The sequence below is a fragment of the Seriola lalandi genome, unplaced genomic scaffold (genome assembly GCF_002814215.2).
Source record: "Seriola lalandi dorsalis isolate HSWRI2012SDOR001 ecotype SW California unplaced genomic scaffold, Sedor1 jcf7180002054579, whole genome shotgun sequence".
Lineage (NCBI taxonomy): Eukaryota > Metazoa > Chordata > Actinopteri > Carangiformes > Carangidae > Seriola > Seriola lalandi.
Window position 1 is genome coordinate 1348984 of NW_019525132.1, and position 19625 is coordinate 1368608.

Sequence of the window (19625 nt, forward strand, 5' to 3'; positions counted from 1 at the left end):
TCCCCTTCACTTTTGTCCTACATTCCTTCCTTCCCTTACATCTACCACCCCGCACATTTCATTTGGCCCCGACCGACTTAACCGTAACCGACTCCCCTCTTCCTTTGTTTTATCAATCCATCTCAATCTGCCGCTTTGTCCCCACCACCACCCCCAGACGCACCACCACCCACACCTCTCTCCCTCAATTTCCATTCATTTCTCTCAGTGTTTTAGAGAATAAAATGGGATAAAAAATTTACATAAACAGGGGCCCGAAAAAAAAAAAACTGAGGTAAGTGAGCAATTTACCAAATTCATCAGGGACTATACAATGGCTCGGGAACAAGGTGAGCTGCCTGGGTTGACTGGTTTATTTGAGCTGCTTGATTGGCCAGTCGGTCAGCGACACCAATAAAAAAAAAAAAGTTTTTAACAAAAAGGTTTTTATTTCTCACCCAGTGATTAGCATGTCATCTTTTCCTCAGCACTCTATTGGCTGACTTTCCTCTCATTTTTACTTCACACCAATCATGCCTCTTTAAAACTAGTTAGGGATGCAGCAACTAAAACATTTGTCTGGAGCAGGGACATGCTGGCAGGTACTTTAAATTATGCAGAGCAATAGCAGACTGTTTGGTCTGAAAGCAGTGGTTACCTTGAGTAGAAAATAATTATTCAATCTCGCAGTGTTTGTATCATTTTTCTGGAAATTTCTGAGTAAGGTGGATAAAGACGGCACACTTTTAAAAAAGCAGCAGCAATTATTGCAAACACACATACAATAGGCATGACAGGGGCTGGCATTATCTTACCAATATGTTGGAAAAACAGGTAGCTGACAACCCCTCATCAGTTCTGATTAATGTTTTGGTTTAAGAGATGCACGGACAGGCTTACTGGCCTCATGAATTTCCATTGGGGCTCACGCTTTGTTTATTCATCGAAAAGACTCATCCAGTGTAGGTGCAACAGGAGCATATGGAATTTTACAGTTATTAAAAATGCATCTCAAATTAATTAGCATAAAATAATAATGCACCCTTTATTGTTTCATTTTGCGAACATTTAATCACGGCTAAATTGTTTGTCTGCTGGGTGAGTAAAAGATAAACATTAACTCAGCCAGGAAAAAAAAAAAAAAAAACAACCCTGCAAATGTTAAACCTGTGAACATGTTAATGTACTCTGACACTAGTGTGAGTCATCAGAGTGGGAGCGTTGACATATGAACATGTAGATTTTAACAACTTATGCTTTAGTTGGCATGACACTGAAAAATAAATGATCTACCTGTTGCCCTGGCAACACACCTCCACCTCATCCTGTAGTGAAACCTATTATGTTCAGTTATTCAAAGGGAGATGCTGCACTGCAGAAAATGTTTCCGCCCCAACCCTGAAAGTTAGTAATGTTTTCATGTGCAAAATTATTTTTTTGCTGACGGACCAACACGCACATTAGAGGCAAACATGGTCTTCCATCACTTAGTGTTTCACGGTCATTTATATTTTCAGTGAATTCTCATATACCTCACCTTTTTTTGGACTGTAACAGAACAACAGAACAAACATCATCATTGTCTCGTACCTCAAAACTTCTAGTCTGCGACGACAAATTAAGTTCTTGTAATGCTAATTTCTTCTTTGTCTCGTCTGTATTCATGTTGCATTTTAACTAGAGCAAGCTGACGTGTTCCTAAATGACACAGAAAATGGTGGAACGGCCAGAGGGCAGATGCATGTCAACAAAGTTCATGGTTCTATTTGCTCTGATTCAGGGAACTAACAATGAGTCTGACTTTCTTATTTGGGGGAGGTTGGGTGCTCAGTTTGGGCTGCTTGAGCGTGGAGAGAATGGCTAATATGTTTAGTAAAAGGCACGGGGGATGTATGTGTGTGTGTCTGTGTCCCTAAGTGCAAACAAATGTTTTCTTTGACTTATTTTAACTCTACAGGTTTTCTCAAAGCGGCGGTAGCGAGGCATCACCGCGGCACAGCCTCTGCTGCACCACAGAGTCTGAGGTTTTGCCCTTTTGGGGATCAACAACAGAAAATCACAAGAAAACTACAACTCTCACAACCTTTGTGAGGAAGGCTCACATGTCAACCCTTCTGCTTCAATAATGTAATCTGGTATCTAATAAGGAATGAAAGTTTTCATGCAGCGAAGCCAATGTGGATTTAAAGTCTTCTGAAATTGACCTGCAGACAAAGACAAACCTTACAGAGGGAGAATAAGGGTGAAATAAGAATGTAACATTAATGTTGGCACAAGAAAGTAGATGAAAAATTGCTTTGCTTTGACACTAAGTTTAAACATATTCACTGTCAGTCAGACCCATCTGAATCATACTAACCCATGGGAGAGAGCGGAATAGAAGACAAGAACAAATAGAGTGAGGAATGATAATAAAAACGGCAGCAGTGACGCGTCAAGCCTTTGCAGTCTTAAACAGCCACAGAGAGGAAGAAGAGAAAAGGAAGGAGGGAAAATGAGTGACAGAGGAAGATAGAAGTAAAATAGGAGAGTGAGCAGGTCTGCGGGAAAGCATCAAACCCCCGTCTTTCTGACAGATAGAGGCAGACACATGGATCGACTTAAAAGCAAAAGAAGAGAGAGAAAATGAGGCTGAACAAGGGAGAATATATGTGAATATCACATAGCAAGGCAGCTGAAGAGACTCAAAACTTTTTTACTTTGACAGGAAATGGAAGAAAGCAAGGTTGGGGAGGGGAAGAAGAGATAGAGAGCAAAAAAAAAAAAAAAAAAAAAAAAGACTGTGTGAGAATATCAATTAGTATGGGCCTTAAAACCTCCCCGGCAGACAGAGATTGAAACGGGCAGATGGAAGGAGAGGGGTGAATGAAAAGCCTTAGACCTCTCCTTGTTACTGGAACTACACATGCAGTGAGACAAAAGAAGGAAAGGATGGATAGATAGAGAAAGGAAGAAAAGAGTAAGAGATGAAGAAGCAGAAGGGATTGTTAGGAAAAGCCCTCAGCGTTGCCCGGTTCACTTTTCACAACACTGAGGATGAATAGCAAGTCTTCATCGCAGAGACTAAATGTTTGTGACGTGGAGATGCAAAAACTACACTGCAGCATGCATTAATAAAACATGGGACAGTGTGTGTGAGTATGTGTGTGAGTTTTCGCCAACAGGCTCCCATCTGTGTGCTATGTATTGATAGCACTAATAGGGGAAAACAACAGAAAAAGGCAGAAACGAAGAGTGAAACTAACTCAAAAAGTGAAGTAAGGAATGACAGGAGAGAAATGATAATGAAGCCCCAACTCATCCCACAAAAAACATTGTCATTTTCACAGTGGTTTCCAGTGGTGGAGGTTAACTCAGACTGAGCAGCTGGTTAACTTTTATACCTATTTCTTATTTTCTGAACTCTTTTCTCCTCCTTTCTGATATTTCTGCCACATAAATGGACGATATATTTGCAGTCTGTTAGCAGTCTTTTCCAAGACAGTTTTGACTGCTTGCTGCAAGACTATCCTCGCGGCCAACCCTCCCTCCTTCCACAGCAGCTGTTCCTCCTTTCCTCCCCTCCCAGCTCGCTCTTTACCTCCAAGCCTGGCTTCATCCTACCATTCTCTATCTTTTATTACCCATTTTCTCCCTTCCCTTCCTCTGTGTGTTTCCGAAGCCCTCTGTCCCTCCACCCGCCATGATCCATCCCTCCCTCTAAGATCATCCCCTCTCCTCTCAGCAGCTCTGTTATCACTACGCCTTGTCTGAGTAGAAAAAAAAAAAAAAAAAACAGCCATGGAGATAGTTTGTCTGAGAGAAACAGAGTAGATAATGGAACAGGCAAGAGAAACAATACATGTTTGAAGAGGATCCAGATCTAAATTGTCCTCTGTGTGAATAAGAATGAAACACTTTGGCTAAATAGTCAAAGTGAGATAAAGATAGGGAGAAGGGGGGGTTGGAGGGTGGGAGGGCAGAACAAAAGACAAATTGTTCAAAAAGGGTAAAAAGAGAGGATATTTAGTAAAAAAAAAAAAAAAAAAGACACTGTGCGCACACACGCACACATATGCAAGCACTCGCATAGCACAAGACAAGCTTTGTATGGCAATTTCCAGTAATTACAGAGAACTAATTTAGGGGGGGGGCTTCCATTTGTATCATGATCTGCATTCACTGCAGTCTTAGAGGAAATGGGAAAGAGAGAGGAGTAGAAAAAGGCGATAAAAACAGAGCGAGAGGGCCACTATTAAGTTGATCAAAAGAGACAAAACAGCCTGAACGGGGGCTGGAAATACAATTTGGAGAGAATGAAAGCAAGGGAGAGGAGAAATAAACAAAAACGAGAAACAAGGAGTTGTATTACCAAACGTGGCAGAGGAAAAAGGGGGAGAAAGGGGGGTAAAGCGAGAGGCCGTGTAGGAGCGATAATGATATTACGCTGGTTTCAGTCTTGTGTAGGAGCCCATGAGATGATATTGAGAATATAGTTACTGTCCACTGTCTATAAGCGTATTTTTCAGTTTATATGACTGTGTGTGTGTGTGTGTGTGTGTGTGTGTGTGTGTGTGTATCTCTGTGCATTGTTGTAACAAAGCATAAACACAGCGTCAGAATGAACAAAATGCATGCGATACAGCGCGTGTGTGTTTGAGTGTGTTCGTCTGTACTACACTGTCTGTCGGACGAAGACGAGGCGCGTTCGTATTTTTCTGTCTCTACAGTTGACACTCACATTAAATCTAATCTCCATCAACAACACATCCCTGTCGAAAGAATATATATTTGGTGTCAAAAAGTTAAAAAAAAAAGAAAAAAGAAGCTGCACAGATGTGAGATTTAGTGGTGTCTTAGGATATTGCAATAACAAATTATCACTCCTATCGCTCATTTCCTCGAACTCAATTCGTCTCCAATTCTGGGTTGTTTTTGTGTCTTGTGTGTGGATGCTTGTCTGCCTGTATTCATTTCTGTCTGATTGCTTTTATATCTGCCTATTCCTATTCTGTTTCCTTATCTCAAATTATATTCAGCCAATGATCCTGTGGCAGAAATTAGCCAACTGTGCTGGCAAAAGGTAATATGTAAAACGGAGGAGATAATGGTAAAAAAAGAAAAGAGTAATAGAAAAGATTATATAGAGCAGGCGCGCGCGGTGACTTTTACAGATAGGCAAGCAGAGCCGAAGAACCAACGCCACGTCAAACAAGCCGATTTCTCCTATGTGCTAAACCGGGAAATGTCTGGTGTTGCCTGCACATACATTAGCACCGTCCCCTCTCCATGATCTCCTAAACTGATCTCAGAACGGTGGAGGCTGAGTCAGAGGCAGTCGAAGATCCCAGGATTATCCACAAGGCTTATGTGTCCAGCCTTTGTCAATGAGACATGAGTCATGCGCACAAAGATGACAAAAGCGATTGACGTAACAGAAAAAGTATTACCAAAAAAAAAAAAGTATACAAATTCTGCTTGAAGTTGATATGAATTGCTTCTTGTGGGCTGCTCACTGTCAGGAAGCGTCACCAGGGCAGACAAGGTGATACCGCCTGTACAAGGTTGGACACTGTGTCAATAATCTCCCACTTACTACCTACTGCTCGCTCACAAGCAGTAGGTAGTAAGTACGAGCAGAATTTATGTGCGAGTCAGAGGAGTAACGTTTATGTTTGAGCGAACACGCAAAAGACTAAGATTATGTAATCAAATACACTGTAATATGAGACTGAGAGCTGATATTATGTGATATTTGGGTTATTGTGTTATATTACATTTACTCCAGTTTACTCCACCGCTCCACTCTGTAGCTCTAGTCCTCGGCTCACTGTCTCCGGTTTTCTAAATCTGTGTGGTTGAGTCACTCGGATACCTCTCCTTCGACAGCCAGGACTATTGTCACTTACTGTCTGTTTCACAAAATACAGGTGCAGTGTCTGCTGTCAGACACCTTGCACAACAACACCAACAACACAATAATGTAATGGAGGGATTTAAACACTACACGCTGACCAAAGCTAACTATTACTTTTGAGCTGCTACACTGCGACCCTTGATCGAATAACTGTTTAATACCTGTGCGCACAACCCCCGCACTGTGCGATTGGCTCTACTGATCACAAACTAAGGGATAAAAAAAGAGAGAGACCTGGAAGCAAACGACATCGGCCATTATTGCGCAACGTCTATCGCACGACAACTGCATCGATTTTGAAAAGTTTATTAGTAGTCAAAAATTGAAGAACCGTCAAATGTCCTATCCTTCCTCATGTTGCCCTGACAACGAGGAAAGTTTACCATCTCTGAGTTCCCACTGTTTCGCCACTTTTTTCTCCATTTTTCTTGCCTCCGCTTGCATATTTCTGATAAGATGGTTATGTTCTCCCATCTCTTTCTTTCCACTGCCACACACTATGTAATATAAAGTCCCTCCTTCTCATTGTTTCCTTGTACTTGCTTGCTTTCTCAAGGTCATCGTGCTCTTGCAAAGTTTGATGTATCCCAGTCAGTGCATCCTCTCTGTCTCTCTCCATTGCTTCTCTTTCTCTTAGAGGTAATTTTACTCAACCAGTCCTCAAGTATTACATCGCTCAATTCTGACTCTTCCAATGTCCTGAGTTTATCTCCATTTATCTGTCCTTGCAAAAATGGATAGACACTGTAGATCCCTCTTTCTTCAAATAAAGTTTCCTTCTTGCCAGCGCTGTTATTGGCCAAGCAGAGTTCATCTTTCTTTTGTCTCTCTGCCCCCACACACTGCTTCTCACTGGCCGCTGCACTTGCTTCGCCTCTCCTGCCAACAACCTCTCTCTCCAAAGTGATAGTGGCCAAAGAGGGCGTTTTCCCCGGGCCGCCGTCCATCTTTTCTCTCCACTTGCATCCTCTGATTCCCTCTCCCTTCCACCTGTGTCCCTCCCTTGTCTCTTCTCCATATGTTCATCCCTCCATCTCCCTCCAAGGTCATTACGCCCAGGTAGACTCCCATAACCCTCTGTGTCTCTTTTGCTCCCTCTTCTTCTCTCCAAGATCATTAATGCCTGGTCAAGTCCATCATCTCTACAGACTCCTCTCTTCCTCTCTGAGGTCATCTTGAGCGACTCAGCTTCACCATCGCCTCGGCTGGTTAGTCCTCCCTTCCCCTTCTCTCATCACCACAATCCCTCCCTACTTGTCTTTCTCCCTAAGGCTGCTCAGCCAGGTATAGAGTTCATCATCTCAAAGTCAAGCCGCTCTAATTAGCGCAAGTTGGCTCCCATGGCGATGTCCATCTTGTCTGCTGGTAGGAGATATAACCTGGCAGTGATAGGATCACACTGAGAGTTTTCTTGCATAACAATCACACAAAACCACTTTTCTTTTCTCACTCTTACACTGCTCAACAGTCATACCCAAATCTAACAAGCCTAAACTGCTCAGTCTGAAGGAGGGCATCAGTGTTCCCCACACACATATACAGTATATGCTATTATCTAATAATTAATTTAAGGAAGCCCACGGTCAGCTGCCGCCACAAACAGTTTATAAATCCCAGCAGAATCACATTCTGTGCTTTAAAGCACACCCTATGTTATCACAAGAGGACATGTGGGCACTTCGGGTTCATGCAAAGTTTAGAGTTACCCTGTTCTTCACAGTGTCAGACCCACTTCACAGAGAGGAGCGGGCAAACAAGAAATGTCAGAAGTATGAAGTGGTCTCGAGGTGACTTGTGCTTCTGTTTGGTGTTTCACTATCAACAAAGTGTGACCCGTCTCTCTTCCTGTATTGCCCCTTTGAGGCATTTTAAACACAGTTTGCATTCTGGTTGTTACTGCATTAATATCTCACAGTCGAAAATAGCAAAGTGGTGGAAAGATTGCAGGATATCCCCTGACACAAGGCTACTCTCAAAGACCAAATACACAGCTGTGAGATGTTTGAAAATAAACCATATTCATGGTGAAACCTACTAGTATTTAATTTCCATTTTTGGGCAAATAAAGATTCCACCAAGGATATTATGTGACTTGTTTTCAATTGCAATAATAACTTTATGTCATTTTAGTTTGAGGAAAAATTAAAAATGTGGGTTTTAATGATCAAGAAAACAAACTGAGTGACTTGTGTGGTTTCCAAAATAACTTAATCTTCTCATAAATTGAAAATCTAAACATGACTCTCGACTCAAATCCTTAAAGAAAGACTTCAGAAATGGAAAAAGGCTTGAGGAAACAGGTGCAAACAGTAGACGTCAGTTGATGAGTCAATGCCTTTAGGGAGTAGGAGAGCGAACAAGAGCGGCTGAGAGTGAGATGGTGAAATGGAGACAATAGAGAGCGCGAGGGACAAAACGAAGGAGGCAAGTGAAGGACAGAGACATGACAGGGAAAGAAAGGAACAGAAAAGGATAGTGTGGCAATGAGAGCGAGAGAGTAGGGGAGAGAGAGAGAGAGAGTGATGGAGAGAGAAACATTTGCAAGGTGTACATTTGAAAAGACTGTTTTTGACAGGGGTGGGTGGTGGGCGGTCGGGGGGATGGGGGTGGTTTGGGTTCAAGAATGTCCTTGTATCTTTGGAAGGCAGGTCTTAATCAAGCAGCTTATTCAACAGATAGAATCACATCATTCCGTCTTTTCATGTAATTTGATTGCTGATTGCGCTGCCCACTGCAGCATGACGTTACACTCTGTTGGTTACCCCCCCCCCTTTTTAGTGACAGTCCCACATAGACGTGGACAGTTCAGACTTTAGCACAGATTTGATTAAAACTAATGTCCGATGTCTTGACACCTCCCACCTAAATACTCTGATGTTCATTTTCTGAAGACACATTTCAAAAGAGTAAAATAAAGAGAGAAAGCTTGAAAGATTATAATGTCAAAAAGTGAATTCCACAACTCATGATAACCTTGCTGTGTGTGTGTGTGTTTGGATTAGTCTCCAGGTTTTTTCTGCATACTTTTTACGTGTGTGTGCGTGTGTGTGTGTGTGTGTGTGTGTGTTTGCCTGGGATAAGCCAATAAACTTACCGACAAATAAAAGCTGGACGGCGTGGTGGTGTGTCATTGCTGCTCTGGGGTTTTTGTTTCTTTGTTGTTTGCCTGCTCTGCACTGCACCAGCCTCTGTTTGTTTGTGTGTGTGTGTGTGTGTGTGTGTGTGTGTGTGTGTCTGGGGTGATTCTAGTAGGTGGTTTTAAGGTGAGCTATTATTTTGAAAATGTGACGTGTATGAAGTTTTACAATTTCAATTTTTAAAGAACTATTGATTTTTAAATACGATTTTAAACCACTAAGTGTTTACATAATCTCATACAAAATAATATTCCTTCTGCAGGACTATCATTATTATCATTACTCTTATTCTCTCCAGGAGACCACCCCACCAGTTGTGAAAGATTATATTTCAGTGCTTAATTAAAGTTTTTGAACTTAGTAGGAACTTCACACCAAAGAGGAATGAGGAAAGGGATGACCATGTTACTTGAGGGGGCGTTCACCTCAGGGTCCAACAGGACGACAGGTCCTAATTAGCTCGTTGTCTCTTACTTTGTCTTCTCCTCTTGCTCTCCTGCACCTCTCTTCCCTCCTCTGTCGCTCCTGCCTGTTAGGCTTCACTTTGTAAGTGAAGTGGGCTCAGTACAGATCCAACAGAACAATCACCGCCTTAACAATCTAGATCCATCCACTCCCTCTCACTCTGTCTTGTTCTCTCACACAGCGGCTCGAAAAGGTGAATTGGTATGGATCCAGACAGAGCAGAGAGAAAGAGAGAATCCATGCTCCAGTGACTTTAACTTATTCTCCCCCCCGCTCTCCATTTATGTGCCATAAACACACAGAGAAGAGATGGAGCTGCCCTCCATCTTTGCCCCTTTTTTTCTTTTGTGATATCAATGTCATGTCGACCCCAAAACAGATCAATAGCAAAACTACTTTTAATTGGAAAACAACAATATAACCAGACGTTTTACACATAAACACACGCAAAGTAACCAGCTTAAAGGCTTTAAACCTCGCAAGCTTCTGTCGACGTAAACAACCCAGCGCGGCCCGTCATTCCACGTCTGCCCTTCAGACAAACACAGCGGAGAGTCGGGCTTTTGAAATGTCTCGGAACAAAGAAACAGACAATGTGCCCGAGCGAAGGTTAGCAGATATTTCATCTGAACTTTGATAACTGCCATTAGAAAGATGACATATAGGTGCCAATAATGTGCAAGCTGTTGGACGACATCGCCTGAATTCCCCAAGCCACCCAGGTTCGTTTTTACAATTCACTATAAATCATCAAGTCAGAGCTCTGCAGTGAAAAATGAAAATTATGAGGGTATTAAAGATGCCACTTTTATTTCCTTTTTTTCTGCTGCAACATTTGTTCCTCAGTGTAATTGAACTTATGTGTTTTATCACTGTGCAAACAAATGATCTCAGCAAATAAACACTTTCTCTTGCAGGCAAACATAATGTGCAGAAAAAAACTTTAAGCCAACCGCTGTTTTTAAAAAAAAAAGTTTTTCCAGAAATCAAAGAGAAACTGATGGTTCTCTATGGGAAAGGACCCAGGAGGGACCCATCTTTGTTACTTCAAAAACTGCTGGTAGGGGTGAAGAGAGGATTCTGGAAAATTCCGTCTAACGGGTACAGATATAAGACTTTCCCCTCATTCTTCAGTTATTCTCTGGGAGCATTGTGTGTGGAGAGTACTATTATTTATTCATACCTTAGTTATTTTAAGACTTCCATGTCTTTGATCGGTAAATTATACATCTGTAGAGATCTGAAATTTGTGCGTATGCGTTGCAGACAGACGCTATAAAAGGCCAAAAGCTACATATACATTACAATACAATTCAGCTCTTTACAGTAGGTGATGCTTTTACCAACAACTTTTGTGTATCGGAGGCAGGTGCCTGCTCGATAACTCACACATCAGATTGGCGCTCCCTTATCATTTCAGCTTTATCTAATCTACTTTTTCTTTTTTTTTTTTTCCATGTTCTCTCAAAATAGTTGCCAGGGACAGATGTAGCACATTTTGTGTAGGGCCACTCTCAGTAAGTGAGACGGGTTTCAAGTGATTCATCGGCGTATAAAGTTTGTGACCTTGCAGTTATGGGATGATTTTTCTGCCCTCCAGGCCGGCAATAAAAGAGGGACGCACCTGAGCACAAACCTGCTGTTGCAGTATGAAAGAGCAATCAGTGCCCGCCTGTGAATTGGTTTTTGACACTTCTAGTGATGACAGGGAGAGATAACACAGCGGCCGGGGGGGGGCAACAAACAGCAACACGTATTTTGCACACATTCCCACACCGACACACACTCGCGCAATTTCAGTCTTGCCCCCTGAAACTAAATCAGACAAGCATTTCTGTAATCCTTACAATACAATTCCCTTTCCCTTTGTTCCTTCCTCTCCTCCTCTCTAAACCGTCAGGTATTATGTATTCCACACAACGCTTGACGGAGGAACACAGGAAATGAAAAGGCAGACAGAGAAGCACGTACCGGCGCATCAAGGGGGGGAAAAAAGGGATTAATAAGAAAATATTAAAATGAGGTGTCTGATATTATTTAGGGGGAAATGCGTAAATGTTTTTCGTCCACTTAAATATGTCAGCTGCCGAAGAAGTCACGTAGAGAGGGGGTGGGGGGGTGGTTGGGGGGGGTGAAAGATTAAGCGCTACAGGTTCAAAGTGATACAAGACCAAATCACCATCGGCATTATGCAAAATGCAAACAGATGAACAGATGCGATGTTTGGGCGAAGCAGCGAGCTTAACTTCAGTTTGAAGGTGAAAAGCCACATGACGTGTTTTCATGATCGGGATTAAACAAATTAGAAGAGGAGCTGAGCTTAGCATTGTTAAAGTACGAGCAGAATGAGTCAAGTCAGGGTGGATAAACGCCACAGGATTACTGTACAGTGTCTAAGCATTATGTAGACTCTAATTAGTTCCCCTTTCGCCTTTTGTGCTGCAGGAATAACCCATATGGTTGACTTGAATGACTGGAATAATTCAGCGATATAGCATAATATTCTCTCTTATGACATCATTTGTGTCTGCTTGCATGACCCTGCAGAAAAGTCCTTTATTTAATTACAGATCTTTCATCTGGTTCATCTCTGTGCTCTGTCTAGAAGTCAGGTGCGGCGTGTCTGCGTATGTATGCATGAATGTTTCCATCCACAGTATCTTTCTCTACGTATGTTCACGATTGTGTCAGTGTATCAATATTTGAATGAATTTCCGCTGCAAAATGAAATATTCCGCACTCTCATATTGAACGGCAGCACTTTTGTACATTGAGGTAACTTTAACCCACGATTCAAGAATAACAACCATGTAGGGGAAATCAATATGTTTGCATCAAGTAAATCCAGTGTAAGTCTCACCATTGAAGCTGACAGCGCGAATGTGGCTGAGCAGCTCTTTGCCATCGATGTTGTTGGCCATGCGCGGGCAGAGGCCCGGGTAGCCGTAGCAGAGTTCCCGGTGCATGCGGTGCAAAGCGTGGGCCATGGCGTACACAGCGTCCATCACAAACTGAACCTTCCCCTCTTGTTCGTAACTGGAATCGCGACCGACTTTTTCTAAACCTGAGAGAAAGAAAAGAAGAAGTGGTTAGAGGGGAGAGGAACGAAGTAGGAAGCCATTTCCAAGCTCAAGCCATTTTGAATTTAAGTCACAGTCAACGTACGGAACTCCATCTACAATGGCAGAAGAAAATAGATGTGTGTAACAGAGATGAGGTGAAGGGAGATGGGACAGGTTGAGACAAATGAAAGTAGAAATAAAGGTAGAGTTTTTGCTCAGGGAGAAGTAAAAAAAAAAAAAAAAAAAAGAAAAAAAGAAAGGGAGCCAACCAGTCACATATAAAAAAGAAAAATTGAGGTTAAGCAAATAAGAAAAGGGGCATAAAAGAAAGAAGAAGATAGATGAAAACACTGAAAAAGAACTTTGTGGAAAGACAGGTTGACCATCAGAGAGGCAGCAGAGCACTCAGCCTGACACTGACAAATAACTCCTCTCAATCCATTCTCGCCCTGGTAGCAAAGTTACAGAAGAAAGAACAACATGTTCCTTCTTTACATCTTCTGAGCCACTGATAATGGCATTTCCATGTATGAGGGGAAGGTAAGAAAGTGTCCCGGGCAGACAGAATAGACTTTGTCCTCTTTCTGACTCATCTCACATGGCTGTGTTAATGACTATGTGTCTTGTGCAGTTATCTCCTTTAATCTGATCTCATATACAATGTTCATTTAGCTAGTCAGATGCTCTCTTTTGTGTCTCTCCAGTGTTTTTTTCTTCCTTTTTATATATATATATATATATATATATATATGAAGCTATGTGGCTTATCTAATGACTGCAGCATAATTAATTGCTGCAGAGTAATGGTTAAGTTCATCAAGTGCCGATGAAACAAAAACGGGTGGTGTATATTTTCATTTGGCCCTCCATGCACGGTACATGCATGCATACACACAAAGTCCCACTCACACATACATAACACAAAGACATGCATAAACATGCAAATAACCTCTACAAATGCAATTTATTCAGAGGGTTTTTATGTAACGACTCATTAGCATAATGAGCGAATGAAAAACGAACAGAGGGGAAACCAAAACCTCCTTGATGCATCAAGATGGAAATCAGCAATTGATGATGACATTCGCTTTCTCTGTTTTTCATCAAAAAAGCTTGAGTTTCTTTCTCCTCCCTACGTTTTATTTAACTATCTCCTTCCCTTTGTAATGTAATTTATCTCATTGTGCCATTCTTATCTTTTATGTTTTCCCTTCCTTATCCTTATGTCTCCCTCTCGTTCACCATCTCCTCTCCACTCGACTTCTTCCCTTGATCCCTCATTCTCTCATCTTCCCTCTTCCTGTCCTCTCTTCTGTGCCGCTACTTTTGCCTTTATTCACCCATTTCTTACAAGTAGCAGTCACCTTCAGGCAACTCAAACTGAATCAAAACCCGTCTGGGCTGAGTTGAATTAACAAGACCAGAGGCCGCCTCAATCAATATGAGCATCCATAAGGAATTAATGAGGTCCTGAGAATGAAACCCGATCCACACTTATAGAAGGCTCTTAGGTGTTTTTTGTGTATTTGTGTGTTTATTGGTGGTGCTGGTGTGTGTGTGGGTGTGTGTGTGTGTGTGTGTGTGTGTGTGTGTGTGTGTGTGTGTATGCGTGTGTGGGAGGTGAGTCAGCATTGTCAATGACATGACAGGGTAATGGAACTCATCTACTCTCAGTCCCTGGATAACAAAGCTGTACCTATGTATGTATGTGTGTGTGTGTGTGTGTGTGTGTGTGTGTGTGTGTGTGTGTGTGTGTGTGTGTGTGAATGGGTAGGAGAGAAAAGGCAGACAGACATTTAATGCGTGCGTGTGCGGCAGAGAGAGAAAAGAGGAATAGAGAGCAAGAGGAAAGCATTACTCTCTCTCAATTGCGATTCTCTTATTCAGCCTCACACGCTCCCCATTACTGAGTCTGTTAGACGCAGCGGTGCTGTGTTTCTCCGTCCTGTTGGCGCACTCTCCCTCCTACCGAGGCCCAGTAAGAGCCACATTCCTCTGCGCCAAAGTGCAGCTCTTCCCGGCCCCTTTCAAAGATTTAAATACGTGACTATTCGTCTTCGCGACTGCACATAACTGGCTGTAACTTCTGTAGCTGGCGGCGTTGAGGCAAAAACAGAATTGATTTTATGAACGCGGGCAGGGCGGTGATCCAGCAAGCCACAGTGTATACGGGGAAAAACTACCTGCTTGCTATAAGGCAACAGACTGAGACTGAGACTGAGGGTCAAAAATCTATCGGGTCGTTTCCTAGCAAGAGGCATGAAACTTGTTGCTCGTCGTGGTTTGGCCAACACGCTGTTTGGTGTATCACTGCCTGTAATTTGACATTTCATTAGGAAACCAGGTGCACAAATGACAGTGACCTTTATTTATCCGGAGAGGTACACACCTTTTGGCCAACAACCTGCTCAACATTCATAATGGCACACATTCACACCCCAGTAGTCGCTGAAAGAGGAGAGAGCTTTTCTCATTAGCTTCTGAAATACTGGCCACAAGCCCAGTTTCCTAACCTCACAGCCAAATCTATATTTAACTGTCTTCATTTCCTGCCAGTTACCAACAAATTGTATAGTGTAAAATAACCATTACATTTTATAGCTGCACATGAAGCTTGTTTTTTATTCTGATTTTGAAATGTGGGGTGTTGCTGTTTTTCTTCTCTCTAAAAAACCTGCTTTAAACTACAGCATTTTAATGATGTCAGGCTAAGATGTGTCTAACAATACTACCGAGGCCTTAAAGGTTTTTTTGGGGGGTTTTGTTCGGAGGTTTAAAGGTCTTGTCATGCCCTGGGGTTATTTTGGTAACAGCCTCAGTAATGTGATTGATGCTACTAAGCCCCGTCAAAACCCTGTGTGCAGCAGGGTGAGGTGAACACTCCACCTGACCAACCACTGTGTCTGTGTGTGGAAACAAAAACCAATACAGGAGTGCAGCAAGGTGAAGCTGATGCAACTAACTGACTGGCTAACTGCCTTGATGGATCCAATTGGGAGTCAATTTACTGCCTTCGTCACTAATCTCTAGAAACTGATGCCCGAAACAGTGAATGGAGATCTACCATTAAATAAAGAACTCATGTGGAAGTCGAACACTCGGGCGTGTTCCAGCACTTAAATCTGTGCAGAGCGACGGTTAAAATGGTACAGATCGACCATTTAAGCTATAGGCTGAAATAAGTGTCATGTAGAAACCTCTCAGGGTTAAAGTCATTTATTCACTGCAAGCAAGTTGTTAGAGGAATGTGTTTTTGGGGGAATGTAACAACAGCCTCCTTTAACTCAGTCGTTTGTGTGATGTCTGATCTCTGTGGCATGATATGTTGCTGTGGCAGCTTTCAAGTTTATCTCCTAATATACTGAGGATTTAACTAAGAGCTATGGTTTAATTTGGCTTTGTGGCTAAAAGACACAACCTGGACATCATTCACACATTAAGAATACTATCTTTGGCATTCAGCTGCTTCATGCACAACCTCCACTGCAGCAACTTCAGTTCTAGGATTAAGTGCCTTGCTGAGTGCTTGAGTGATAGTTTTAAAAGTTAAACTGATATATAATATAATAACATGATGATAATAATAATAATAATAATAATAATAATAATGATAATAATAATAATAATAATACAATAACTTGGCATCCCCTGAAAATCTCTGCGCTCCAGTGGTTAAACATGACCTTGCTTCAGTGATGTAGATGTGTACCCTGTGACATCACCGTTGGGCGTGGCTACAGGTGCAGCAAAACGCACCGGTGGAACCGGCTTGAAACCAAAGAGAACAGTCGAACTCTGCTTTTCAGTCCGTTGCTAAGTTTCTATTCAAACTTTAGAAAACTGAAGCAACTTAAACTAAGTATTTCACCCGTGAGTGGTTAAATTTGAAGTGAGATTCAAATGAAAAGACATGCGTTTGGCTTTGAATATGCTTGGTGTGCCCAGCCAATCACAAATGAAACCCGCAGCCATCTAATTTATACACACTTTTATGCATAACATCAGTTGTTTTGCCAAAAGTCAGATAACATGTGGTCTGCTTTCTCTGCTGGGACTCTTTAACTTCTGATATTAACGCTCACACAGGGACGCCATATGGCTCATTGTCTCACAGACAAATGCAAATCCATAAAACTCAGACATCTATGCATGCACGCTCGCTCACATCCGCAGTTGCTGATTAAGTGAATCATCTACTGCATTGCTTCTAGTGCAACAGAGGACAATGCATCCTGTACTTAAGGCCTGTAATATCTGAAAGTTTCTTAAATGGTAATATGGCATACTTCTATTGCACTGCATCACAGGGATGTAACACAGCAAAGTGAGAAATTTGAATTTAAGTATGGCGGAATTGGTCATTCATACCACATAAACCAGAAAGCTGTACATAAGATTGTCTGAGGACAGAGCATTCTGAAATATCTCTATACAGCCTCACTAATCAACAAAAGGCCCTTGAGCTGACTGCCTAATGTCCTATCATAATCACAGACCTAATTATGCTAATAGACCATAAATAAAGCTAAACAAGACATTAATTAGTAAATGCTTTCACAGTATTGCACCTTTACACAGCACATGGGCAGCATTAATGTGACACTCCTCCCAGAATAAATCTTTTAGTATCTAAAACGTACCTCATGACAGTTTGGACAGTGATTGCTTACAGGTTGTACGTAAATCTTTCATGTCATTTTTCACTGTGGAAAAGTTTTAATTACAGAGGAAAGTAATTAGTAGAAGAAGTATTAAAACATCCACGAAAATCTCTTACGCTTCGGTAAGAAAATTCCACTTCTCCACTGTCTGTCGCGTGCTCAGCACGTGGCTAAATGTGCTGCTTTACTTTGTAGCTTTGTAGCTTATGTAGTAAGGTTGTTACACACAACTATGTTGGCATTGTATGTAAACATGGAGCATACTGATATAAACGCACAGGAGGAGTCAAATATATTTCAGTTACATCTCCGCAGGTCCTGGACGTGAATGTAGCGTCAGAGCGATAGTGAGCTCTGACGACTCCAACGTGGGACGGACATTCAGTTTTGGTAGGAAATGAAAATCGGGTTGGCCAATCGACATTGTGAAGTTTAGCGGACGTTGGGTTTTGCTCGCAACTAGAATGTTGGTATTTCATTTTTTTCAGATGGCGTTGGTTTGGTTACTGGGTTTCGATTTTGGTTACTTGACCACACAACTTATACCCAGCTGTCGTCAGTATTCTACATCAAATTGATGTTGGCAGTTGACGTCCTAACATAAAAATTTGGTCGTTTGGATGTCACAACCTACATTAAACCAAATATCAATGGTTACCAGTGTTGGTGGGTGGCTGCATGCCTGCGGAAACTTGTACAGTATGTACAGTATATATAGATTTTCATTGCTATTGACAGTGGTGTAACTGCATAGTGATATTTTGATACTTCTTCAAAACATCTGACACAATGCCAATTAGGCGTCTCTTTAAAATGGTACTTAAATTAGTTAGTGAATGTTGGGGTAATGAAAGTAACAAGCTGCTTGCGCTCATCTTGCAAATTCATCTTAGAAAAAAACACGACAACTTGGTGGTTCAATTAGGGGAAACTCATAATTGAACTGAAACACTAAGAATTCTCTGTTTGTAAGGAGAGACCTGAGGAGGAGTAAAGATGCTTTACAAATGGCTAGAATGAGGATATCAATAGAAGAATATTGATAGAAGAATTTGTCTTGACCTTTAAAAACTAACCTATAAATATCAGATTACTGAGTGGAGCCATTATTTGTGACTAGAATCATGATTACACAAAGCCAGAGTGTATTGCATGTGTTACTGGTGCACACTTGTTTGCATTCAGCGTGAGTGCACGTTTCCATTCAGAGAAATAAAAAAGAAGCAAAAGCACTGTACTTTGAGCCATAGATCAACGTGTCATGAGATAATGAGAATTTCTCCTTGCTGTTCTTATGAGATGTGAAACGACACGATGCATCATTAATCAGCATATCGCAAGAAAATGCAATCCTGCCTTGAGACAGTTAAACGACTGGTGCTGTTATGAGCAGTGCTAACTGGGAAAACACTACTGTCTCTGTTTCCTGGGATTGCGTCAGGTGTTGTAACCAGAGCAAGGAGTGTGTGTGTGTGTGTGTGTGTGTGTGTGTGTGTGTGTGTGTGTGTGTGTGTGTGACTGAGTGTGCGAAGACTACAATACAATACAGCTTTTATTGGATCTATCTGCCCATTGTCTGCAGCCAGTAACAGCCTGTCACATCAATGAAGTGGCCACAAATTCAGCCGTTTCATCTCTGCACATAATGTGTGCAGGTGTGAAATAAAAAAGACGTCTTTTACTGGCTCTTTAATACCTGAAATAATATTTACTATTCATTACAATACAGTCTCTCTTTCTGTGTGTGTCTGAGTGAGAACGAGAGGAAAGTGGAAGCGATGAGAAGGGATGAAGGGGAAGATGGAGGCAGAGACACAGAGATGCACAGGGATGGATTTTGGTGTATTAATATGCACCCTGCCTGTCTTATACGCATTACACTCTATTTTTCCAGCCGGCAGCTCCTAACTTAAATTCTGCCTTTCTGCTCATCGTTAATGACACTGAAGACCACAGGCAGCTTGGATGGTCGGCTACTTGGAAAGGGACAATTTGCATCGAAAAAGATTTGAAGAAAAACTCTGAGAGGCAAAAATACAGATGAAAAGTAACTTTCATGTCTCATAAAAGATCTGCAAACCAAGAAAGTGCACGAGGATGCAATCATTTCCCTATCTGCCTCCGAGTCATTTGCATATTTTTGTGGTTGATTATTTGTTCTTGTTGCATAGGCATGCAAGGCAGGGCGCTGTGTTCTGTTTCTGGATCTGTACAAATGCGTTCCTGATCTCGGTTCTGTTTAATAAAAGCCACAGGCAGTGCAGGAACTTTGTTCAAAAATGATTTCATGATGAAAGTTTTGTTTGAAATTGAGATAATCTGCTGTTTGTAGATCCTGACACCTGCTATTACAAACTGAATGCTAGCAGAAAATGTCACCTTTAAAGCCAGTACTTTAAAGAGGCCTCTGAAGATTAAGACATGG

The 19625-nt window shown here is 41.8% G+C and overlaps 1 protein-coding gene across 2 annotated transcripts in view; it reads right to left on the bottom strand.

Moving 5' to 3' along the window:
* Window positions 1-19625, bottom strand: part of grm8a (glutamate receptor, metabotropic 8a) — a 228458-nt gene that overhangs the window by 34572 nt on the left and 174261 nt on the right. For both annotated transcript variants that reach the window (XM_023417987.2, XM_087177051.1), the window contains exon 7: window positions 12338-12541. In XM_023417987.2, coding sequence (XP_023273755.1) covers window positions 12338-12541 — 204 coding nt within the window. The remainder of the gene's footprint in view (window positions 1-12337; window positions 12542-19625) is intronic.